General features: G+C 38.3%; 1 protein-coding gene and 1 long non-coding RNA gene across 2 annotated transcripts; one reads left to right on the top strand and one right to left on the bottom strand.

Annotated features, from left to right (window-relative positions):
- The first annotated feature begins 7,134 nt into the window (after nucleotides 1–7,134).
- LOC309497700 lies at nucleotides 7,135–8,537 on the top strand. The gene is made up of 3 exons (XR_014205659.1): nucleotides 7,135–7,149; nucleotides 7,257–8,214; nucleotides 8,285–8,537. It is a non-coding gene; the product is annotated as an uncharacterized lncRNA (long non-coding RNA).
- An 870-nt stretch (nucleotides 8,538–9,407) lies between these two features.
- Nucleotides 9,408–24,176, bottom strand: LOC309497650 (uncharacterized protein). Its single transcript, XM_082167947.1, has 2 exons — nucleotides 24,027–24,176; nucleotides 9,408–10,860 (listed from the first exon to the last, which is right to left on the bottom strand). The coding sequence occupies exons 1-2, from the start codon at nucleotides 24,115–24,117 to the stop codon at nucleotides 9,485–9,487; spliced, it is 1,467 nt and encodes a 488-aa protein (XP_082024073.1). The 5' UTR covers nucleotides 24,118–24,176; the 3' UTR covers nucleotides 9,408–9,484.
- Between the last annotated feature and the right edge of the window lie 2,403 nt (nucleotides 24,177–26,579).

The raw sequence follows: 26,579 nt of genomic DNA, 5'->3' as shown, positions 1-26,579 counted from the left end.
TGCATTGTTTCATTTTATCAGGTGACTGAAACCGTCCTGCTAGGTAGTAGCTCAGGAAGAGAGGCAGGTGGAGAGGCAGGGTCACAGGTGAGGCCTAGGCTGGTAACAATGTAATCATAAGAGTAAATGTAGATATTTGTTTTGTATTACATTGAGATTGCACTGGTATATTTAGAGGTTTATTAATCACTCATCATACATGGTTTTAATAATATGGGCATAAAGTGGTTACTAGCCTTATCATAGTGTAGATGTATTTTTCATATGCGGTAGTTGATACAGAGTGGTTAATTGTGTACTGTGGTGTATTTTTAAGGATGCTGATCCATCTGTAGACAGCAATAGACAGAGTACTTGTGAAAGTGACGACATCAAAGAACAGAGTGACAACAATGAAGAACAGTGTAGAACTGGAGATATTCTGGACTTTGATATCAAGCCAAACCAACCTCACCTAGGGTGACCACCCGTCCCGCTTTGCGTTGTACCGCGCTGTATTTTCACCCCTTGTCCCGCACGTCGCATATTGAGAAAATGTCCCGCATTTTCATCAGTCTATTGGTTTTTAATTATCATATTAAGAAAACGTGCATGCGTTCTTTTGCCTTTTTAAGAAAGCATTTTATTTATTCTTTTTGTGGCGTAGTTTTTCACCTACATCGCTTCGTCAGAAGTACAAATACAACAGCCGTTTTTTAAATCCTATGCAATGGTTGAAAAGAAAGGAGTAAACATGGTCACTAGTAGGTTGTGACGGCTGTCAATCAAAATGTGGAGCGATGATTCATTCCATGTGTTCCCTGTCAGAAAACAAATGGATATCTCGGTCAATTACAATTTTAATTTAACAGAATTTATCAACTTGTTGCCTGCTAACCACACATCCTTTTAATTCACATCCTTTCTAAAAAAATATGAGTTTTTGGTTTAATATATTCTTAATATATAATGGTGCGTTCACACCGGACGCGAATTGCGCGTCAGGCGCGAGTGATTTCAATGTTAAGTCAATGCAAATACGCGTTACGCGCGTAAAAAATTCCTGCGGCGCGAATGAGGCGTAGAGCGCGGAGCGGTAGACGCGAATACGCCTCATTCGCGCGTCAAGTTCGCGCGAATGGCGCGAATTGAGCGTCTGGCGCGTTAAGCGCGTTACGCGCGAATGTTTTATGTAGTGCTTTTTGTGCATTCTCGTGTTTGACGCGAATTCGCGCCTGCCGCCCGAGTTGAAAAATCTGAACTTCTGCGTCAATTCGCGCCGCGTTAACCAATCAGGAGCCTGCTTGCTGCTGTCACGTGGTGAAGTGACAGTTTATAATGTTATTTTATGTTTGGCCTCAATAAATTATTTTGTAATATGACTAAAATGCACAACAAAGCAAATATTTCACATAAAAACTCGATTTCAATATATGAGAGATACTCATTTTGTATTGAATGCAATTTATTCCATATCTATATGAAACATTATTAATCTAATGTGAAGACAACAAATACAATTTAGTGTATACAAACTAAAAAAAAAATCACAGGACAGGTTTCACTTTTGGAGGCTGGCTCCATTTATTATCAAAACAAAAATAAATGACAGATTAGGTGGGTGCGGGCGAGGGTGAACCTCGCGCCGGGCTGTACAGCGCGGGCTCGTCAGGCAGCGACCACTCGAGGCCGAGGCCTTATACGGCCTACGCTGTCCTCGTCAGAGTCCTCACCGTTAGGTCCACCAAACCTAGGTCCTGGACCAAATTGTGAAACTCCTGAAACCCTCCGGAGAGTCTGGTGGACCCGAGTACAGCGACGATGTCCCCTACGCAGCTGTTTCTGCTCTCCAGAGCATATACGAGCGGTGACTCTCTCGATTAATGCTAATGCTAATGCTCGATAAACATCTAAAAAAGATGGCCGCCAACGGGTTTCGAAACTTTCGCCTCTGACGCGCGTAAATTTCGCTTCAAACTTTAGTTTTTACGCGCGTCAATCTCGCTCTTGACACGCGAATGTACACATGTGGTCAAGTGTCAAACTAGACGCGGTAGACGCGAATTTGACGCGCTATTCGCGTCCGGTGTGAACGCACAGTAAGACTGTCAATGATTTAATTTCATGTTGTTTTTATATTTTATTTGTTCATTGCTTTTTTTTGTTGTTTTTTTTACTTTAGTTGGACTTGGTCAGAACTGTTTCAAAAATAGTTATCTGCATGATGCCGCTGCCTTTGGGCTCAGTGATGTTGAATTTAAATGTAAAATAAAGACTTATTATGTTACATTGTGATGTAATGGTGTTTTCTGGAAGGGACTAAAGAACAAAGAACTTTTATCAGCTGAAAGGCAGGATACAAATGTTTTTTATTAAGTTAGATAGGCATTATATAACAGTTTCAGGTTATGTTTTAGTGTTGGTAACATGTCCCACACAAACTTATAATCGTCCCACATTGGATGTGTTTTATGGTGGTCACCCTAGCCTCACCCCAAGAACATTGCAGTTCAAAAGCTGTCAAATAGGGGAAAAAATAGCTGCCATTTTCAGGAAAATTGGTACAAGCAGTATCCATGGCTTCACTATAGCCCCACTGTGAAGGGAATTCTCTATTTTTACTGTGTGAAAACATACACAAGAAAGAAAAATACACTGTCCAAAAAAGCAGACCCTGCGTTTTCCTCAAAGGGATTTAGTAACTGGAAGAATGCTCTTGTTAGCTTTGAACGCCACCAGAATAGCAAATCGCACCATCATGCAGTCACAGTTATTGCTCAAGAAGCAAACCCAGTTGATTCACAACTCTCAAGTGCCTGGGCAAAGCAACAAGATAATGCTAGGCACTGCCTGAAAAATATTGTAAGTTCAGTACAGTACCTAGCTAGGCAGGGTCTGGCACTACGAGGCCATGAGACCCAAGATGGGAATCTATTTCAGCTTTTGAAATTTAAAGCCAAAGATGATGCTAGTCTCTCTAGTTGGCTATCCCGTTGTCATGACTATACCTCTCCTCCAGTGCAAAATGAGATTTTGCAATTGTTAGGAAACTGTATTGTCAGAAGTATTGCAGTCTCTATCCAGTCTCTACCAGTTTTGCAGTACTCACTCATTATAGATGGCACTCAAGATGTCTCAGGAGTAGAGCAAGAATCTATCTGTTTTAGATAAGTGGACCATGACCTGATACCACAAGGTTTTTGTTGGTTTATATGAAGTTCCAGGGACAACTGGAGTGGAAATTGCTAGGGTGGCTGCGGATGTCCTCGAGGCTAAATATTCCTATGAGTTGTCTAAGTGGTCAGACATATGATGGTGCAGCCAATATGTCAGGAAGACATTCGGGAGCACAAGCAGAACTTAAAAGACAGCAGCCATTGGCTTTGCATGTGCATTGTGGGTCACACTGTCTTAACTTGATCACACAGTCTGCTTGCCTAGCCAGTCCCGTGATACGTGATGCCTTGCAGTGGGTCCATGAGCTAGGGACATTAAGCCACCAGTCTGGGAAATTTAAGGCCTTATTTTTAGCAGTAGCAGTAGGTTCAGAAAGACAGTCGATATCACTCAGACCACTGTGCCCAACCAGGTGGACAGTCCGAGGAAAAGCTATCAGAGCAGTGCTGTCTCAGTATGAGAGTGTTTTATCTAGCTTGGAGGAGATTGCATCAAATGGATCGAACACAGGTGTGAGGGCAAATGGACCACGAGAGAGATTTGAAAAGGGGAAAACTGTGCTTGGACTTTTTTTGGTGTTAGAAGTGATTGATGAGTTTAGCCGCGTTTCCACCGAAATTACCCGGAACAATTTGTACCAGGAACTTTTTTCCCAGGAACTTTTTTTGCCCCAGACCGGTTGCTTTCTGCGTTTACACCGCGGTCTAAAGTACCGGGAAGGTAAACTGCGCGCAACTGCTCCTCCCAGTCTGCGACGGACAGTAATCAGTTGCGCCACATTTATAAGTATGGAGGAGATTCAAACTGTGCTGCAGTTATGTATTGGTTTACTAACGAGGTAATTAACAAAACAAAATAGACGAGCACTGATACTAAAGCGTGTTCAGAAAGCTCGTATGCATATAAAATTAGACAACGTATGTTATCAGTTATTGTGAGATGCCTGGGACGAACACGCAAAAAAAATTCCTCTTTCGCAAATACGCTTAAAAAAAGCCTGAACCCCGTCTATCAATCATAAATAGTGACAGTCTTGTAAATAGTTGTTTGTTACTAACCTAACCTTGCAATAGATGACAATGTGTAAACATAATGACTTAATAATAAAAGCTGTGGCAGAAAAGAGACGAGCACTGATAAAGCGTGTTCAGTAAGCTCGTAATGCTAACGTTAGATATCATATTTGTATGTTATCAGCTATTGCGGACATTGACCGTGAGATGGCTGGGACGAATGCGCAGAAAGTTTCCTCAGTCCACCAGTTTTTTTAATTAAATTCCATATTTGCAGACAGACAACTTACTGCATGAAGCCACGACACGAACCGCAATAGATTTTTTAAAAAGGGAGGTTAAAAATAAATAAAATGCTGCGTGGAATCATCCAACCAAAATGCGGCGTGAACACAACCAATCAGCTTGTGCAGCGCACAAGTCCCACCCCTGAAAGTTCCTGAACTTTGAAAAAGTACTGCCTCATGAGCAGGGACTATCGGAGGGGGAAATATTTACCCGGAACTTCATTTAGACCCTGGTTCCTGCGGTGTAAACACATCGAGTACCAGCCCAAAGTTCCTAGTTCCTGGGGAAAGTTCCTGCGGTGGAAACGCGGCTTTAGAGTGTCTGAACAAGTCCCTGCAAAAACAGACAGAAACAATTGCAGGAATGAGAAGGTCAATAGACTGTGTCAGATCTACTCTAAAAGGCAAAAGAAATGAGGACAGCTTTCAGGAGGTTTTTCAGAAAGCAGTGGCAGTGGTTGACTCCCTTGGGATTGAGTCTATTCAGATTCCTCACCAAAGACAGCCACCAAAACGTTACACTGTTGGGGCGAGCCAGCACACTCCCAAGTCAGCTGAGGAGCATTATAGAACCGAGTTCTATAAAATGATAGATTGTGTTGATGCTCAGCTTCAGGACAGGTTCTTCAACCAACCAGATCTAGATGTATTGCCGAAGCTAGAGGACATTCTACTGACTGGAAAAGTAAATGACATTGTTGATCACTATCCAGAACTTAATAGGGATAATCTAAAAGTCCAATTAGCCATGTTTCGGACTAAAAATACTTTCAAATCAAGTACTGAAGTGGCTAATATCATGAGAGGAATGGCTATTGAAGTGAGAGGCTTGTTTGATCAAGTTGAAACCCTTGTCAGGCTGCTTTTAGTCATCCCAGTCTCATCAGCTGAGGCTGAAAGAAGTTTCAGTGCTCTTAGGAGACTGAAAACATGGCTCAGACAATGGCACAAGTGAGACTTAACAGTATTGCTGTGTGCCATGTCCACCAGGACAAACTGGACAAAGTTGATGTCAAACAAATATGCTAATAGTTCATTTCTGTTAATGATAGACGTAGACATGTGTTTGGCTACTTCAAATAGTAAGGAACAAGACAGTAGACACAAAGTTAAGTGAAGTTAAGTCTCTGTCAGACTGCCTCCTTGTCATTATTTGTTACCTGTAACATTACAGAATTAATTATTGCATTACACTAAGTGGAGTAAAGTTAATAAGTCTGTCAAACTGCCTCCTTTTCATTATTTGTTATACCTGTAACATTACAGAATTCATTCATTAACATATTCAATGTTCAATTAACATAGGTCAATGTAGACTAAAAACCTTAATACTGTCATGAACTGCTCCGAGACTCGAAGGTAGAGGTAGTGATGTGACATTTGAACCGAGGCGTCGGAGCTTGTGTCGAGAAAAAATGGGCGTGCCAGATGAAGCCGCGATTCGAGGCTTGTGTTGTTAACGTGAAAATCACGTGACTAATGACAAACGAGGCCTCGGTTTGTGTGGATACGTCATCGGTTCGGTCTGAGTGTCGCTTCCGGATAAAGGGGGTTCGAAACTCGCGCCACCTTGTGGGTGTTGTCAGGAGTAGTAGAAGCAGTTGTAGTAGTGTCAGAGAGTCAGAGAGTTAGATAACTATCATTGTCATTGTCGTTATTGTGTCATATATGTGTTAGGGCTGTATATTATTACATTATCAGGTTAGAATAGTTATAGTATATTTATTATTAATTATAGTAGCTATATTATAGTCTTGTTATATTAATTAGATAAGATTATTTGGATTGCTCTGGATTTTTGGATCTGGACTGGACTGCTTTTTGATTTGGATTGCCCTTTTGGATTTGTTTGCTTTTTGTGACCTCTTCCTTTTTCCTGGTAATGGAGCCAGCAAGAAAGAGGGAATCCCCCTGTCTGGGCTCAACAGAAGCATCAGTATCCTCATTTATACCAGCTGGCACTGGCATTTTTATGTTCCCCTGCATCCTCTGTGGCTGGAGAGGTTTTGTCCAAGAAGAGGAATCGTCTAAACCCCAACACACTTGAAATAATTCTGTTTTTCAATAAAAATCTATTGTAATCCTTCCTTCCAAACTATTAATGTTGCACTCCCTCAAACATAAGCACTGCACTCAACACAGTGTCACTGTTGTTGTTCATACTGTCACTATCCAGACAATTTATGAATAATTAATTAACTGTGTGTGTGACTCTGCACAAGTAAATTCAGACAGAGAAAGATACATATTTTATATTATACACAGGTAATGGACAAATGTCTGCTCATGTCTTTTTATTATTGCAAATGAAAGGTTACAGACATTAACAGTAAGTACAAAATAAAATAAAATAAATTTTTTTTTATAAAATGGGGGGGGGGGGGGGGGGGGGTTCAGAATGAATTAATTTGTCTGCTATTTCTTTGCACAGCAGCTAGGTGTCACTAGTGAGCAATGTTCAGGAAGCCTCGTTTTGCCATCACTAGGTAGAGGATCCAAATGCAGTTTATTAAAAGGGTTATCTAAAGGCGTAATCCAGAATCATAATCAGACACAAGCAGAGGGTCAAGCACAGGAAGGCAGTCCAAACAAACAAAACAGGCAGAGGTCAGAGGCAAAATACTAATCCAGGGAACAGGGCAAGAAATCCAAAACCAAGAGACATGAAAACCAGGAGAATGCTCAGAATTGCAGTGTGACACTAAAACAAGACTTCGCAGGAAATGAATGAGTGTACATGGTATAAATAGGCTGAGACTAACAGGGTAATGAGATACAGGTGAATGCAATCAGTGATGAGTCCGGGCAGTGAGTTCGGGGAAAAGTAGTTTGTGAGAGTGACAATAGTCTGGTGTGGAGTGCCCTCTGGTGGCTCTCATGGGCACTCCAGCTGGTGACCGTAACACAAATACATTATCCTATTAATTTCCTGAATCCTCAACTTCCAGGGAGGTCCCTACCAATCTCAAAATCAAACCTACGTCTCTGGTATAATCTTCTATCAACTCTTAAGGAAGATTATTCTTCTGGCCAAGAAGAATAACCTTTCCTGTTCTATATAGTACCAACAGTACGAAAGTATGTAGCAAGATCAAATGTTAAAGTGACTTTGATGTGTGAGCTGCAAACACAGACAGTCGAGCGTGGATATAATGTTTTTAATAAATGAAACTACAGGTACATAGAACTAAACTTGAGCAAAGAATATATATATACATATTAAAGAAAAGTAAAGAAAGAAAGAGGAGCAAAGAATGGCAAGAATAACAAACAGTTAACTTATGAGAACCATCAGAGAATCAAATTGCAAAAGCTTAAAAAGCATCTAAAGATTGATAAGAACAGTTACTTGCATTGGTTTGGTGCTGAACAAGAGTCCTGGATGCATGTAGGATACAGAGATTTTTGGTGAGTTCTCGAGCTGAAGTGATTCTTCCGGAAATCGGTTGTCCACAGGAAGTTCGAACGAAGTTAACTTGAAGGTAAGTTTGCCAGACGTTTTCTTTGTCTCCCTTCGCAGCATATTTGCATGTTTAATGGTGGTCTAGGAATTTGTACAGTTTTACAACAAAGTATAGTAAAAAACAAACAAAAAATAGTATAATGCATTTTACAGTAATGTACTCTACCCCAAGGCATAAAGAGAGGATCATTTCAATACAAAACAGAGGGGGTATGCAATCATTTAAAACAGTCATACATAAACCTGGATATCAGCATTTGAAGTTACCCTAACATAACTAAAGAATCATAACTAGGTTAGTATAATATAGGGACAAACATACAACACAGGAATACATATACATTTTGTGATAGTTTGATTATGAGTTAAATGCAGGGACATGTCTGTGCCTATTCGTGCCTGGTGAAGTCTTTGAAGTCACAGGAAAGACTTATGGCGCTTTTCCATTACCAGTACCAGCTCAACTCGACTCGCCTCGGCTTGCTTTTCGCTCCGTTTTCCATTGCAGATAGTACCTCCACAATAGTTCCTGGTCGTCATAGCGACGCCGCAGGAAACTGCCGTGACTTAATCTTCTACGCGACACACACCCGCTACCACACACACAGGACAATGGAGGAAATCGAGTGTATGCTATTTTTGGATTTTTTTGTTTTTGCTGTTTTTTATTCAGGATACTCCGTCTGGCGCGTGCAATGATGACGCAGTGAATAGTGACGATTCTCTCTGACCAATCAGCAGTCTGCCGTGTTTTCACGTCACATTTTAGTATCGCCTCAGCTCGCTTAGAACCTCGCTGGAGGTGGTACGAAAAAAAGTACCTGGAAGCGGGTACAGGTACAACTTTTACACAGTGGAAAACCAAACAAAGCTGAGTCGAGTCGAGCCGAGCCGAGCCAGTACTGTGTAGTGGAAAAGCGCCATTAGAGATGGGTCTGTTTAGCATCTGCAAAGGCAACTAATGTGACAACAGGTCTTTTAGGGACCATTATCTAGTAGAATGTTGGAGCTGGACTGCTGATTTAATGTGAAAAGAGGAGCTTTTAAGACCCGCTACGCAGATCATCCTGATTGCCTCCAAACATTACATTACATATTAATCTAAACTCTGCTCACAGCAGCGTGGATGGCGTCGGAATGTTTCTTAACAGTATACCGTTGGTCACATTTTTGAACTTCTTTTACCCCAAAGAAAAGAACAGAAAAAAACGTTGCAGTAAGTATGTTAGGGCTTTTAGGGACGGCTTTGTGAATGTCCTTGAATGACCAGGCCAAATCCCAGACTTGAACCCAATTGTACATCTGTGGATAAACCTGAAAATGGCTGTTCACTTAAAGTCCACATCCCAACTGACAGATCTCGATAGGATCTAAAGATGGCAGATAATCCAGCTGTGTAAAGCTTTATAAATCATACACAAAAAAAGACTTGAGGCTGTAAAAAATGTAATGCAATTTAGCATAAGGAAATGGGTCTGAATACAATCAGAAAGCCATGCAGATGTATTTATTCAATACACTGATATCAAAGTATTATACTGAATCAAATATATGAGTGACAACTTCTATACAATGGAAATTATAGGACGCGAACGTAGCTTTGATTTCGCACAGATACATATTTTCTGGTGCCATTTTAAATTGCTGAGCCATTTAAAACGCTTTCCACAATAAAAACAAGAATAGGGTCTCACTTCTGCATGACTTTTCATATGTATCTTTAAGTGTGATGGTAAAAGAAATGTTTTTTTACACTGATCACAATTAAATCGCCTTCCTCCAGAGTGAATGAGCAGGTGATTTCTTAAATTGCTCCTTTTTGTTAACCTCTTGTCATACTCAGAACATTGTAATTTCTTTCCAAAATGAGTTTGTAAATGACATTTCAAGTCTCTTTGATATGTGAAACTCTTTGCACACCGCTGACACTTGTAAGGCTTCTCTCCAGTGTGAATTCTCATGTGAACCTCAAGGTTTCCTTTAATCGTAAAACTCTTTCCACACTGAGGGCAGGTGTAAGGCTTCTCTCCAGTGTGAACTCTCATGTGAATCTTAAGGTTTCCTTTAAGTGTGAAACTCCTTCCACAGTGATCGCACATGAAAGGCTTCTCGCCGATGTGAATTTTTACATGATTCGTAAGATGTTTCCTGTCTGTGAAACTACTTCCACACCGATGACATTTAAAACAGTGCTCTCTTGAGTGAATCCTCATGTGCTCATTCAGAATTACTGTAAATCTGAAACTTTTCCCACACTGACTGCATACAAACGGCTTCTCTCCAGTGTGAATTCTCATGTGGGCACTAAGGGTTGGTTTATGTGTAAAACTCTTACCACACTGAGTGCAGGTAAAAGGCTTTTCTCCAGTGTGAATTCTCACGTGGGCAGTAAGGGTTGGTTTATGTTTAAAACCCTTTCCACATTGAGGGCATGTGAAAGGCCTCTCTCCAGTGTGACTTCTCATGTGGCTTTTAAGGCTTCCTTTTTGAGTGAAACTTTTCCCACACTGTTGGCAAGTGAAAGGGTACTCTCCAGTGTGAATTCGCATGTGGACTTTAAGGCTTCCTTTTTGAGTGTAACTTTTTCCACAGTGTTGGCAGGTGAATTGACTCTCTCTAGAGTGAATTTTCATATGGAATTTCAGGTTTCCTTTTTGAGTGAAACTTTTTCCACACTGTTGGCAGGAGAAAGGCTTCTCTCCAGTGTGGACTCTTATGTGGCTTTTAAGGCTTTCGTTTTGAGTGAAACTCTTTCCACATTGTTTGCAGGGGAAATTACTTCTAGCTCCTGTCTTTTGAGCTCCTTTTTGTGACAAAGTCTTTTTAGTTTGTGAGCAACTAAAAGATTTTTCTCCAGTTATGAAATCATGATGTTTCTCATTCTGATTTTTCTCTTCCTTTTCAGTCAGTTCTTGACTCTCTTCTTCCAATGCCATCAGGTCTAAGGTAAAAAAAAAAAAAGAGACAAATAACCACAGTTTAATGGCAAAAAGCAACAAACATCTCAACATGTAGACATGTAAAGCATCAAAACCAACAACAAATATCTAACAACAAAACATATACATATATAAATATGATATATACACTCTCAGAACCACTTCTCAATAGATAACTCTTTGCTTTCTTTAGGATGTGTCCCAAATACTTTCAGGCTGGCAGATATCAAACCCCTTATCTATATATTGGGGGGGATTGACCTAGAAGAACTTGTTAGTAGATTGATTTCAAATCTACCATTTATGTCTAAAAACATTAGAAAAGTAGTGTTTGGTTTTGGAGAGAAACCGTATGGAGAATTGTCCAGAATTTCAGTCAAGATTTAAGCACCATATAAAAGTTAAGATTTACTGGCTTTTCTAGTGTTTTCTAGAACCACAACATTTTCTTTGATGTATGAGATGTATGATGACTTTAGAATTATTTTGGCATTTGTGGACAAGCATAAGCATGGATCAGGTCCGTGTAACGTTTTGCAGGGTTGAGATGATTATCTATGTGCAGCAATCTCTATTTTTTTTTTGTCATAGAATTTTTATTGTTGCAAACTGCATTTTTACATTTTATACCACCCCACCCACCATAAACAACCCTACCCAGCCCCAACAAAGCAATCCCCAATCTGATAAACAGGACATCTGAAGATCAGAGAAATTTTTTTTATATAAAAAAAAAAAAATATATATATATATATATATATATATATATATAATAATAATAATAAAAAATAAATAAAATAAAAAATACATATGTGCATACATTAATGTATATCTACATACAGGCAAAGATATATGCAAAATTGAGATGACACATATATAAACCCCCATTCAATCCACGTCTAAGGTTGGTAAGTCATTAAAGTATGTAATAAATTGTTGCCATTTTTTGCCAAAAGATCTCCCCTACCTCTGATATTGTACTTAATTTTTTCAAGTTTTAAAAAAAAGACCAAATCTTTGAGCCAAACTGAAATAGAAGGGGGTTGTGGGGAGGTCCAAGATAACAGTATTCTGCGCCTAGCGAGGAGAGATGCGAAAGCTACGGCATCGGCCTGTCTACGGCTTAAAGGCTGACGCCGAGATGGAACTCCAAAGGTTGCAATCAAAGGGCAAACCGCTAACTTGACCCCTAGGACATCAGAAACTATTTTAAAGAAAGAATTCCAAAAGTTTTGTAACTTGGGACACAATACAAACATATGGCTAAGGTTACATGGTGAAAGTTTACATTTATCACACACATCTGAAACATTGGGATACATTTTAGAAAGTTTTGTCTTCGAAAGATGAGCTCTATGAATAGTTTTAAATTGTATAAAACTAAGCCTAGCACACGAAGTAGTGGTACGTACATTGTCTAATACTCTACTCCAGTAGTCATCTTCAAACTCTAATTCAAGTTCCTCTTCCCAAGCCCTGATAGTTTTGATGTTGTGAGCATTATCCTTTGACAAGATAATTGCATATATCTTTGAAATAATACCCCCCATGTGAGGATTCAGTTTAAAAGCCTCTTCCCATGTAGACTTTGTAGGCAAAGAGGGAAACCCGGAGAACAGAGAGGAGGCACAGTGCCTAATTTGAAAATAACGAAATAGGTGAGAAGGAAGCAAATTAAATGACGAAGATAATTCAGAAAAACTTGCAAACACATCATTAATGAAAAGATCCTCAAAGCATTTCAGACCTTTCTTTTCCCAAAGAGAGTATACAGAATCTGAAACAGGAGGAAGAAAGAGATGATTATTTCGTATAGGGGCCATGGTTGATGCCGAGGTAAATTTAAAATGACGCCGAAATTGAAAGAATATTTTGAGAGAAGAGCATACTATTGGGTTTTTCGTGTAATGTGAAAGGGGCATAGGGAGAGAAGAGAATACCATAGCAGGGAGAGATGTTAAAATACAAGATTTGGCTTCTAAGTGGCACCATGGTAAAGAGGGGGTCTGTACCCAAAACACTAATTTCTGAATATTCGCCGCCCAGTAATAATACATAAAGTTAGGCAGGGAAAGCCCTCCACTTAGCCGACTTTTTTGGAGCAAAATTTTGGAAACTCTAGGAGTTTTTCCTGCCCATATAAATGAGGAGATTAGTTTGTCTATATTCTTGAAGAAAGATTTGGGTAAAAACAGAGGAATAGCTTGAAAGAGGTAAAGAAATTTTGGCAGAATGTTCATTTTAACAGCGTTTATCCTACCTAGTGGAGATAATGGGAGAGTTGCCCATCTTAAAAAAGCAGACTTCATGTATGAAAACAAAGTTGTAAAATTTGCTGCCTTTAAGGCAGAATAAGAAAGGGTAACATTAACACCAAGATACTTGAATTTAGAACTCACCAAGTGGAAGGGTATGTCATTCTGTTTTAGTTTTTGGCCAGACTGATTTATGGGTAGACATTCACTCTTCTGTAAGTTCAATTTATACCCAGAAAATTTCCCAAAATCATCTAATAGATGTATTATCCCGGGGATAGATGCAGTAGGATTGGTAACATAGAGTAACAAGTCGTCAGCATATAAAGCCAATTTATATTCAGTTCCCTTGCGGATTATGCCCTGAAATATCGGAAGTGTTCTAAGCATTATTGAGAGGGGCTCAATAGCTATGACAAAAAGTATTGGAGATAGGGGACATCCCTGGCGCGTACCCCGTGATAAAGTAAAATACTCAGATTTTGCATTATTAGTATAAACTAAAGCTTGAGGGCCAGCATATAATAAACGTATCCATGAAATCAATTGATCCCCAAAACCGAACTCCTCTAATGTCCTAAACAGATAAGCCCATTCTATCCTATCAAATGCCTTTTCGGCATCTAACGAGATGATCACCTCAGCGGAGCTATTGTTTTGTCCTGAGTATAAAATATTAAAAAGAGTACGGATATTAGAAAATGAATGCCGTCCTTTTATAAATCCGGTTTGTTCCTCTGAGATAATACTAGGTAGTATTGCCTCTAAACGAGAAGCTAAAAGTTTTGCTAAGATCTTAACATCAGCATTGAGTAGGCTAATAGGTCTGTACGAGTTGCATAAAGTCGGGTCCTTCCCATCTTTAAGCAATAGAGTTATAGATGCTTGTCTCAGTGAAGGGGGTAACATACCTAGCTCTAAGGATTCCTCAAATACCGATAAAAGAAGTGGAGCCAATTTAGCATGAAATTTCTTATAAAATTCAGACGGTAGCCCGTCTGGGCCAGGGGATTTCTTCGATTGCAATGAATGAATTGACTTAATCTCCTCTAAGGTAATGGGTCTATCAATTTCAGATACTAAAAGAGAATCAACCTTAGGGAAGTTAACAAGCCCAAGAAATTGTTCCATTTCTTCTTTATAGTTCAAAGCTTCAGTTTTGTACAGGGAGGAGTAAAAATTTTGAAAGGTCGAATTGATCTCCTCAGGATCTGAGGTTAATGCGCCAACGGGTTGCGCAATTTGAGTAATAAAACGGGAAGCCGCTCGTCCGCGCAGCTGGTGGGCCAGGAGTCGACCGACCTTATCCCCATACTCATAGTAATTGCCACGCGTGTGTAATAAAAGTCTCTCTGCCTCACCTGTGGATAATAGATTAAATTCTGCCAGCAAATTAAGCCTTTGCTTATGCAAGTCAGGGGTCGGGTTGTGAGTATATTGGTCATCTAAAGCTTGAATATTGTCAGACAGCTTTTTTATCCTATTCCTCCGTTCTTTATTAACATAAGCAGAGTAAGAGATTATCTGTCCTCTTAAAAAAGCCTTCAAAGTTTCCCAAAGTAAGGAATAAGAGATTGAATCGGTCCGATTAGTAAGGAGAAAATCATCTATTGAATTAGAAATATATTCACAAAATGCTGAATCAGATAGGAGTAAAGAATTTAACCTCCAGGGAGGTCGAGAAGTGCGATATGAAAATAAAAGAATATCAAGACTTAGAGGGGCATGGTCTGAAATAACAATGGGCAGATATTCAGAGTTTACAACCTGGGGAATTAGAGAGTTATTGATAAAAAAAATAATCTATACGAGAAAAAGATTGATGGACATACGAATAAAATGAGTATTTTCTCGCTGTGGGATTAATGTGTCTCCATGGGTCAATGTAACCATTCTGAACCATAAACTCAGAAAATATCTTTGACATAGCAGAGGGAGCTTTCATAACAGCACTTGATTTATCCAAATCACAGTTTAGATCCCCCCCAAATATCAAAAAATGTGTGTTCAGAGCTGGGATCTTAGAGAGCAGGTTTTGAGCAAAGAGAGCATTGTCAAAATTCGGGGCATATACATTTACCAAAACTACTGGTGTTTGTGAAATTTTCCCTTTCACAATTACATATCTACCATTCATATCGGAAATGACATTGTCAATCGAAAAAGGCACAGTCTTGTTAATCAAAATGGCAACTCCTCTTGACCTAGAATCAAAGTTGGAATGAAACGCGTGTGATATCCAGCGAGATTGGAGTCTGCATTGATCCTTGAGGCGCAGATGAGTTTCCTGGAGGAATACAATGTCAGGTTTCTGTTGTTTTAAATGTGTCAAAATTTTGGATCTTTTAATGGGGCCATTCAGTCCTTTCACATTCCAACTCAAGAACCTAACTGAACTTCTGGTGCTGTTCATCAAGTTAGGTTAATTTATAATTAGAGGAGGCCAAAAGCAGAGGAGAAAAAAGTAGTGTATGCAAAGCAAAAAAAAAAACAAAAAAAAAAAACACCCACCCTACCCTGAACATCACTCAATTTCTTCTCTCCATTCCCAAATAATGGAGGCAGAACGCCAAAACTCAGGAACATCCGATGCTGGTGAACCCTATCTATTCGCATCTATGTCGCATGAAGTCACTCCCGAACATGAGTAAAGTTAACATATAGAACATTCAATTCAGGCAACATGAAAGCACATATTAGCCTAAACTCACTCGGATAACAATTAGCATTGTATCAAGAGCACATTGCTTTTACAATGGTGTCCTTTGCATTTTTTCTCTACAAGATACCTAGGATGTTGAGTACCGTTCATTAAACCATCGCTGTGCTTCTTTGGGGCAATCAAATTGAAGCTTCTCATCACCGAGGTCGATCAACAGACGAGCAGGGAATCTAAGAGAAAACCGCACGCTCTTCTCACGCAGGCCGTTCCTCACAGCTGTAAATGCCGCCCTCCTCTTAGCAACACTAGAGTTGAAATCAGGGAAAATGAAGACCTTACGGCTCTGATGGAAGAGCTGGTTCCAATTCCCACGTCGAGCAGCCTTTTCTTTATCGCTAAAGTAGTGAAACCGCACGATCATTACTCTAGGCCTTTGATTCTCCCGGTCAGACGAAGGCACCGGGCCAATACGGTGCGCTCTATCTAACAGCGGCGGAGTTGGAAAGATTTCTGACCCAAGCACATCCTGGAAAAACTGTGACATAAAGGTAATCGGGTCGCTTCCTTCTGCTCGCTCTGGGATGCCGACGACACGGAGATTAGAACGCCGAGAACGTGACTCCAAATCTTCCACTTTATCGGTGAGTTGTTTGTTAGCAGAATTCAAGTTTAGCACCGCCTGTTCCAGTGCTACAATGCGGTCACTGTAATCGTTCAGGTGCTTATCGAGCTCGTCAATGTGCCGTCCCTGTGATTCAATGCTCGATTTAAAACTCTCAAAGGACGCAACAACTGGAGCAAGAGCGGAGTCAATGGCTGCTTTCACCTGTTCTGCGATGGTAGTTGATAGCTCGGAGATCAGGGTGGCACGGAGATTTTCCAGATCCAGCGGCAGCTTGTCGCCATGACTCTGTCACGGTCGCTGACGATTTAAGTTTGCGTTGCCTTTCAGAAGCCATAACTCTTTCCTAGCATCAATCCAAGAATAAGTGATTTAGAAAACGAAACCACCAAGTGTGCTAAAAGCTTTAGATAGCCTGAAAGATGAAAAATGCTCAGGAGCTCGCTTCACGTGCGTCTTCTCACTCACATACTCAGCCGGAAGTCCCGCAATCTCTATTTTAACCAAAAACAAAAAGAGGATTCAAGGAGAAACACAAATGTGACAGCTTTGTAGAACCAAACAAAGACAAAAACTGACAGAGAACTGAGGAAACTAAGGACCATGGTTATGTCAGTGGAGCTGGAAGAATGACAGATCGGAAGGATGAGGAGGAGCCAGGGAACTGTACAGAACCAGTGGAGACAAGGAACTGGATAGAACCAACAGAGGAGGCGAAGCCAGAAGACTCCACGGAACCAGCGGGATGGACATGGCGGCAGGTTCTAGCCCTGGGGCATTGGCACTGTCTCTGGGTCCGTGGCAGGTAGAGGTATTGGCTCTGGGTCTAGATCCTCCTCACCCACGGTCCAAGGAGATCCAACTGCTTTCTGGGCCAGTACTAAAAATTGAGCCAGCATCCCTCAAAGGTTTTTAATAAAACAGATTTCAGCGGTTCCTTCAGTCCAAAATTAAAAAGGCAATCAGGAAACTATCTGGGAAAAGTACCTGGTTGGCTACACTGAGGAATACGCTGATGTGATCCTTGAGGGAGATGGACTGCTGCTGGTAAAGAATTGTTTAATGTTTCTTGGCCGGTTGTTCAGTAACGTCTTACAGACAAGAATCTATGTGCAGCAGTCTTCAACAAAACAAGATAATGATCCAAGGAGAAACAAACGTGACAGCTTTGTATAACCAAATAAAGACAACAACTGGCAGATAACTGAGAAAACAAAGTATATAAACGCAGGATAAACTATAATAATTATAGTTATTACAATAATTAACTAAATTAGACACAGGTGAGTAACATATTCAGTGAGCAAAAACAAAAAAAAGAACTCTTCACACCAATGAAACAGGAAAATAAACTAGATAAAGCCAGAAAAAAAAAAAATGTTAATGTGTTTTGAAGGAGGCGTGGCTTTGGAGACGCTCTGAAGGGAAGGATCTTACGCTTTCAAAGCTAGCTTGCTATTGCTAGCCTCTCCGAAAGTTGTCTACTTTACCTTTTAAGTTAATCAACAATTTTAATACAAAAACGGATGGATGTACTCCTGTTTTATATAGGTTAATACCTCTCTAATTACATACTATCTTGTTTTTTGCAGATCACAGGAAGAGATTCTTTGGCAGTTTAAGTATTGCCCTAATTACTGTGAAAAGAGAGTAATAAGCACAGCTATTAAAACATTATAGTCTCAAACATGGAAGTTATACAAGAACAGAACCATTTCCTTGTTTACATCAACATATTGTTTGATTCACTGAAACTACTTTCATTTGGAGTAAGAAATACAGGGGGAGAGGCTTAATTTCATCTTTACTCACAGCTGACCGCAGGAGTTTTGGTCTGCGATGTCTAATACAGTCATCGCATAATGTCTAATCACTTTTCATGATTGGATAGCAATGTTTTTCAATCTTATTTCCTTTAAATGTTGGTACTTCCTGATACAGCAAACACTTTTGAGGATTAGAAGAAAAGTTACTTATAGACAACAAATGTAAAGTTGATCACTCACATTTTATGGTTCGCTTTATGCAAAATAAATGTTTTTGTTAGATATGGTTGCATTATTAAGTGATAGAAAATAATCATTTTCATTGTATTCAATTCCGAGATGGATACTGGGTTTAATGTTACACAAAATAATTGTTTTATTTAGGCTACTTCGGTATTAGTTTTCGGTATATTGGTCATGTGATCTCAACATGTGGAGACTTGCTCATTGTTAGGGGTTAGAATTAGCAAAAATGTGACGATTCGATAGTATTGCGAAATTTGGGCCACGATTCAATATTATTGCGATTCTTAACATATTGTGATACAGCAAGTCCCCCATATTATTCAAAGGCATAAAAAAAAAAAGGAAAATAAGACTGCTCAACTCACTTCAAATGTCACATTTAATTCTATATAATGTTCACATCTTCTACACATTAACTAAAGTGCAAAAACTTAGAAGGGTAGTGCAAAAACTTTGTCATTGAACATTCAGGACAGACTTTATTACAGGCCAGGACGTAATTATCTCTATCTCTAAATATAAACACATTGTTAAATATTGTTCAATAAAATAGAGTAACATAAAGCAGACATAGAGTAATAGGGCTGCGCCGGTAAACTTGACAACCGCGCCACACCATGGCTGAGTAGCACCGGCGGTGGTCCGCCAAAACACATTTTTTTGTATGTGAATGTTGTTTTACGTGAATATCATGACACGAGTGAAGCACAAAGCTTTGTTTACAAAAGAAAAAATAGGTTAGCAATTAGGGATGTCCCGATCCGATCACGTGATCGGAAATCGGGCCCGATCACGTGTTTTCAGACTCGATCGGAATCGGACGTTACCTCCCGATCAGGACTCGGATACATGTATATATATTCTCATAATTTTTTAACACATCTATAGTTATGTGGTGCCACAGAGTTACGTCGGTTTCACACTGCACGCGAGCAGAGTGTAAGCAGCGCAGGAGCAGTGCGTATGAGCAGGAGCAGGACACGCGCGTTTCGCTTTCACACTGGCAGCGTTTGTCACGCGCGGCTGAACCGCAGGTTGTGTACAGACAGAGTACTCTATAATGGATAAGTTGGCATTGCTTTCTTTCGTTTTCAAATACATTTAAGAGAAAAGACTTGTCAAGAAGCTTATTTTATTAATAATTTTTCATTTATATAACTTTTGGTTCATCTTTGTTTTTACAAGTTTGTTTTTTGACATTTGTTTTCTTTTTAAACTGCTGTTGGTCATTTGATTGACTGTTTAAAACACAATAGATATCATCAATGCACTTTTGGGATAAAACTGCGGTGTATTTTGGCCATGATCAATGCATTGTCACTTTAATTTAAGCGGCGCAGCAAAAATAGACTCGGCGCCGAAACGATCGGCGCCTCTGCTACGCACTGCCGCGCCGCCTCTGCGTGCGGTGTGAATGCTCTAATCTGTTAACATGGGCGGCGAAAAAAATACGCTCTGCTAACGCGTGCAGTGTGAAACCGGCGTAAGAGTTAGGAGTGCAGCTCCTAAAAGCACATTACTGGCTTTTCAAACACTGTGGCACTTTTATTTTTTATTTGTTTACATGCCTGGCGGGTATTTTAAGTTGAGGTGCTATTTGTTTATATATTAGACTTTTTTTTATATTTACTGTTGCACTAAAGTCCAAAAGTGAAGAATTTATGTTATTTATTACTTGATTGTTCAAGCTACCTCACAGAAGTGCTCTGTTTGTTAACAGAGTTGTTGAATGTTAAAATTAGGTGAATTAAATCAAAAATAAGGAACATCCTGGATCTGTTTTTTCGCTCTTCTTTATTCTTTTTTTATGTATTATAGAAGTATCGGATTGGGACTCGGTATCGGTAGATACTCAAAATCAAATGACTCGGAGGCAAAAAAACCTGATCGGGACATCCCTATTAGCAATTAAATGTTACATCGCAACCATGGAAACGTTTGGATTCATGACGAATGAGAGAGTTGTGCGTGAGCCCATAAATTTAAGCTTTGTCGGCTTTGAATTATGGTTTGCGATCTGGTCACCTGATTATGAGCTGGTCACCTGATTATGATCCATTAGTTATTCCATATAGAAAGCTTGAATTGTCTACTTTTAAACTAAACAATTCAAAACGAAAATAAACCGACTAGCCAACTCTGCTTGTAATCCGTATGAAGTGTGCATTTCTCTATGTAGGCGCGTTCACTGCGAAGATGACGAGTCAGCATCGTCAACTTCATCTTTGCAGCCCGACACTGACACAGAAAACACTCGTTTATTAATAAACAATTAAAATGTCTCCTTGCTATATTTGGCACATTCATAATCATTACTTTTGCTGGTTCTTTGTGACAGCGGTTATGTGCGTTATTGGCAGCGTCACCCTCTGGTTACATGAACGCGTCACCACCGCATCAGCGCCGAAAACATGGAGTTTTTATTTTAGAGAATAATCGCACAACCTATTCGATATTCTGTAATTAAATAAACTAATCAAATATTCAAAAATCGTGACTCATCCCTGCATGGAATCTCTTGTTTCTTTTCCCAAATCTTCACTCACATCTCACCCATTTTCTAAGGGGAATATAAACGTTTCTTCCTTGGTTCGCTTTTAATTAGGCCTATTATATTCGTATGCTTTACTGTGGTGAAGTATAACGCTAAAGGACAGATAGCCTACATTTTTCCTTGTATGTCAAATTCTTTTTTACACAGTTTGTGCTTGTTATTAGACATGTGGCGTGTCAAGTTTATTTGTAAAGCGCATTTCACACGCGCGGGTGATTTTAGTTTAACTTTCTCTGGCAGCGCAATATCAAACATAGCCTAAATGTCTTGCCCTTGTGGAAGATAAAATTCACTCTTCAGACCATTTACATCAAGTAGAAAACTTGAAGATATCAGAAAAGTGGAATATTTATACTGAATACTATCTTATAGTAATTTATATTGCTTGCAGTAGATTAATTAGGTGGGTAGAGGAATATACAATTCATTTTGTGTATAGTTTTTACCTGTGTTTAGGCATTTTGTTATACAGTGGTAGTGAGTGAGTAGCCATGCATGGTTTTACCTGTGGTTATCAAGTCTCACGGTCAGAATATTTTCATTTAAGCCTATAATAATTATAAATAAAATAATTCTTACCAATAGCTATGATCTTGTATAATTCATATTTTTGTACATAGCTGTAAATAAGTTATTTATTAAAGACTCATAAGTCTGCATACTGTTGGGTACCACATTTCCAAGTAAATACAATACTTTTTAGGTTTACTTTAGCTTATTTATTGATACTGTTATGTTTCAATAAGCAATAAATAATGTTTCAATAAATAAGCTAAACCCACCGGCCCTCCTCAACATTTAGATTTAATAATCCGGCCCTCGAATGAAGCTAATTGAATAGCCCTGTGATAAATCATTAATAATGTAAATATTAACTACATTCTCTAAAATTATGAGCATGTTTAACCTCTTAACTGTCACCGTCCCGTATACGGGACGCCTACGTTTACGTCACTATATTACAATTAAATCCTAATTTAATCATGACAAACTATATATTGTTGGAAAGGTCTAAGACTCCTAAATAGATATTTCAGCACTGTTTTTTGTTACACTTTATGCAGGAACAGTAATAGATGAATTTATGACAAGAGTGCACCTCAAAAAATCGACATCATAACAGGAGTTCTGGCGTTTGTCACAAAAAGTCGACGCACACACTTTTAATAATTGAAACTTTGGTTTTCATGCTAAAAGTTCATAATAAAACATTTAATCTAGTATTTGTCAATAAAAAAAAATATAAATAATATTATCTTCTAAAAATTATGACATATATATTATCCTCTAAAATATTATATTATATTTTTTTATTACATTACATATTTTAGTAGTTATCATAAATTAGGTATCATTTGAAAGCTTATGATCTCAGAATTCATCCTGTGAAAACTGTTTTGAAATTGGACATTGTGTTACCATAGAAACGGTACTCTAAATTATTTTATCAGGCTCCTCCCCTTTTGGGCATTATTATGTTTCATAATTTATGATAAAAATATTTTCTAATCTTGACAAAACACATATTGTCAGAAAGGTCTGAGTCTCAAGGTTCCATATTTTGTGACAGAAGTGATATTTGGACAGAAATTTTTTAATTTGTTATGTTAGAATGCATACAGTTAAATTCAATGGAATTCAATGACACCCGGTGGCTATTTTTGGTAATACGCCTAAACAAAATCTCATGGGAACTTCAATTTTTGTGATATCAACTTCAAATTTGGAACACAACTTGGTTAGATATATGGCTTTCATTTTATAGTAATTTTTTTGTAAAACATATTTTGTAAAATATATATTTTATATAAAATAAAAATATTAAATAAATTATATTTGATTTAATGTAAATTTAAACTTCCATAACTTGTTCATACTTAAATTTTTTGAAGTGCTTTCACTTCAGCAATAATCTGCTATTTTTCCCCTTTAAAACAAGACCAATCTTAGGTCTATACTCCAAAGCATTCTTGAATTACAACCATTTAAGCTTGAATAGTGCATTTTAATGTACATTCTCAAAAAGGGGGGTGACAGCTAAGGGGTTAAATTATACTTTTTCCACCAGGCAGACAGGCACTAATTTGCACTCTCGTTAAGATGCGCTACGAGAGCTGCGCGGGTCCGCTTTTTTATAGATAATAAAAAAAGAATTAAAAACAAAATAAAAAGGAAGAAAAGAAAAAAAAGTACCGCGTGGGAGCGATTTAGCAAAGTGATTAACGAGGATGAATCAAGTGCTGGGTGTGTGATATGCCACGGCTGTGAAGTGTGTGTGTGTGTGTGTGTTTGAGAAGTCGCAGTGACAGAAACAATGACATTCCAGTTTACGTTTCAATGGAGTAAAGCCTGTGTTTATGCTATTAAGAAAATTAAATGGTCAAATAAATTGTTTTAAATAAATGTTCATTTAAAAGCAGCATTCCTCAGTGTATTACATTACCATTAGAGATGTGCGCATCAGCTCTAGCGTCGCCGAGTCTGCTTTTGAAGGTGATCATCCATTTATCACCCACTTAACATATACGAATAATTGTAATTTGACCATCGGGTGTGGATATCTAAATCAGAGAAAATTATTGTGGCGGATGGATGATATGTTTCTGGCTGCGGATTCGGGTGACGTTGGAGCTGATCCGCGCATCTCTAGTGTGCAGACATCTGAGTGGCCTAACCACACACTGCTGCCTCTGCCTTTCCTTCTGTGGCTGGCGCGCAGTTCAGGAAATATTGGCACAGAGGGTCCTAACTTTCATTTCCTCAAAGAAAAAAAAAAAATCAGGCCAATCCAATGCATTGTGCGAAGGCGAAAAGTAATCCAATGCTTGCAGATGGCTCCACCCCTAACTCACGCACTCAAAAGTTATTGGCCAGTCATTTTTACTGGTGCGAAACAATCAGGCTTCAGTACTTAAGGAGGGTATACCCCATCGCGTTAATACGCAATGCCAAGAGACCGTCCCGAAAAGGAGCTGCCTTAATTAGGACATTCAGGACTCACTTTAAAAAAATCAATCATATCTTTTAATAAGGACTGAGTTCAGCTTTGAGAATGAAACCAACCTGTTTGTTCCTCAGTTTCTTCTTGTTTCACACTGAATGTTTCTTCAATCTTTATTTCTTCACTCTCCTCTTTAATAAACGCCATCTTCATAAAAGTGTGTCACGTGGATCTCAGCTGCATCACCAGGAGTTTTTCTGTGTGTTTGGACACTGTCATGATTAAGATGAGAATAATTAACAGAAAGAAAAATAAATTCAAACTAAAACTCTGTGTGCCTCTCAATCAGCTCTAGTTCAAAAGTTCAGCGCACTGGTAAGAGTCAGTCAGAGTGAGAGTTAATGGACTTAAAGTTGACATAAAACGGAAGTTGTTTTTCCTATTCTTATCGAAACTCTTAAAGGGTTAGTTCACCCAAAAATGAAGATTCTGTCAGTAATGACTCACCCTCATGTCGTTCCACACCCATAAGACCTTCGTTCATCTTCGGAACACAAATGGAAGATATTTTAAATGAAATCTGAGAGCTTTCTGTCCCTCCATTGACAGCAACGTCATTGCAACTTTTAAGGCACAGAAAATATCTTCATATGTGTTCCGAAGATGAACAAAGAGGTCTTACGGGTTTGGAACGACATGAGGGTGAGTAATTACTGACAGAATTTTTATTTTTGGGTGAACAAACCCTTTAAGGGGGAGAAGCGCTTTTGGAGAAAGAGAAAATAAGCACATAAACATTTGAAATGGGTCGATACTGTGGCAGCAATATTTGCAATACAATTATATTAGCCTATATACATCAAAAATAAAACAAGCAGCTTTAAATAATATATATATATATATATATATATATATATATATATATATATATATATAGCCTCTGTTTTTTTGTTTGTTTTTTTAAGCAGCTTTATATTTACCTCATGTAAATAAGAGGCTGTATTAACTTATTTTTTGCTAATTTCCACAGAAAATGCAATACAGAAAACCATATCAACTAGCATGTCATGCGCAAAGTTAAATAATAAAAATGTTTTACTTATTCTGTTATATGTAATTAAATGGTATTATGTTAGCCTACGTTATAATAAATGTATAACTTAAATACGAACTTATTCTTATTTCAAGCATGTCATTTTATTTACAGCAGACAATCATGTGACAATTTTTTTAGTGACCACGTTAGAAAAAATTACCGAATAAGGTTTGTTAATATTTCGTGCTGACTTTAAATGCCCTTATCAGCCAAAACAACACAAAATTAAGGATATAAATTAATAAAAGAACAAGTTATAGAGACACTTCATGATTAGTAATTTATGCTTTACACTTATAGATTATATTTAATAGTAATATATAAAAGTTGTCATAGCACATGTTTGTGATTTCGTAGCAAACTACAGTCTCGTCGGCGTGAGGTGATTCGAGCGCTTTGAATCACTGAATCATTTTACGAAGTAATGATTCAATTCTTGCGGCGTTTCGAAAAGATCAGTTCTCTGTCGCTACTTACCCGTGGCCGAGTTCATGTTTAAACTGGTCATAGACTGATTCACGATATAGGAAGCGAAATGAGATGCACCTTTTTTGTAACTTGTTTGGATGTGTTTCACTCACTAAATAACGTTCATCATTGTTAGATAAAGCCGTTTAATGTTACATTCAATAATACATAATTTACATTACATCGCGTGTGAAAAAAAACATATATATAATTGATTGAAGATTGCATTGATTAACACAATAAATGCTTTAAAACACCAACCTTTCTTCAGCCGAATCACAACAGACGCAGCAGAGTGGCGCGTTCCTACGACGTCATATCGCCTAAACAAAATAAAAGTCCTGTTCAAATGCTGCTGTCTAAAATGTAAAATACGTTATTTGCATTCCTATTGCCTGCCCCTCTGTTACATGACAATGATTAACATTTGTCTCCAAATTTATGATTTTAAAACATACAGGATTACAAATGAAAAAAACATAATAGAAATAATTAACAAAAATAAATAACAAATTAAATTTGCTGCCACATTCTAAAGCCACAATGTACAGAACATCACACAATATAGAACAAAATGTATAAACATTTTTGAATCAATAAAACTAAGAAATAACAAATAACTGCAAAAAGGCCACACTGCAGACAGGATTTGCATTTCACATGTTGGCAAATTAAATTAAATCGGCTAAATTGCCTGTGCAAGCACGCTCCAAGTACAGTGCAACAGCGATGCTCCGAAAAACAATAAAAAAATTAATTGACAGGATTCAATTAGAACAGAATATATCTTTCTAATAAATAAAAAATGAAATAAGTCAAAATTAATCCACAAGGTGGAGAACAAATGTGTGCATAATGCCTAAAGTGCAGGAAACATATATTTAAAACACAAGTCACAAATAGATAAATTAGACAACCCTGCGTGATAAATAAATAAAATAAAAATATCAAAATTATTAAAATAACGAAAGTATAGCCAGAATTGTCAACTTTGTCTTTTTAACTGCAGAGACAACAATAAACGCAAGGTGGTCTTTTTAGCTAAACATGTTCACAGCATACAAAAATCAGAGTAGAACCGGCTGAAATATTTTGAAATCACTTGTACCCT

The sequence above is a fragment of the Leuciscus leuciscus genome (genome assembly GCF_965113295.1).
Source record: "Leuciscus leuciscus genome assembly, chromosome: 4".
Lineage (NCBI taxonomy): Eukaryota > Metazoa > Chordata > Actinopteri > Cypriniformes > Leuciscidae > Leuciscus > Leuciscus leuciscus.
Note: the sequence above shows the minus strand (reverse complement) of the source record. Positions and strands in the feature narration are given on the sequence as shown.

What these genes read in the sequence shown, in the direction of transcription:
- LOC309497650 (XM_082167947.1), bottom strand. Translation starts at nt 24,117, where the DNA reads ATGAAGATGGCGTTTATTAAAGAGGAGAGTGAAGAAATAAAGATTGAA. An exon ending in AGAAACTGAGGAACAAACAG is followed by an intron (nt 10,861 to 24,026) that starts GTTGGTTTCATT and finishes TTTTTACCTTAG; the next exon opens with ACCTGATGGCATTGGAAGAA.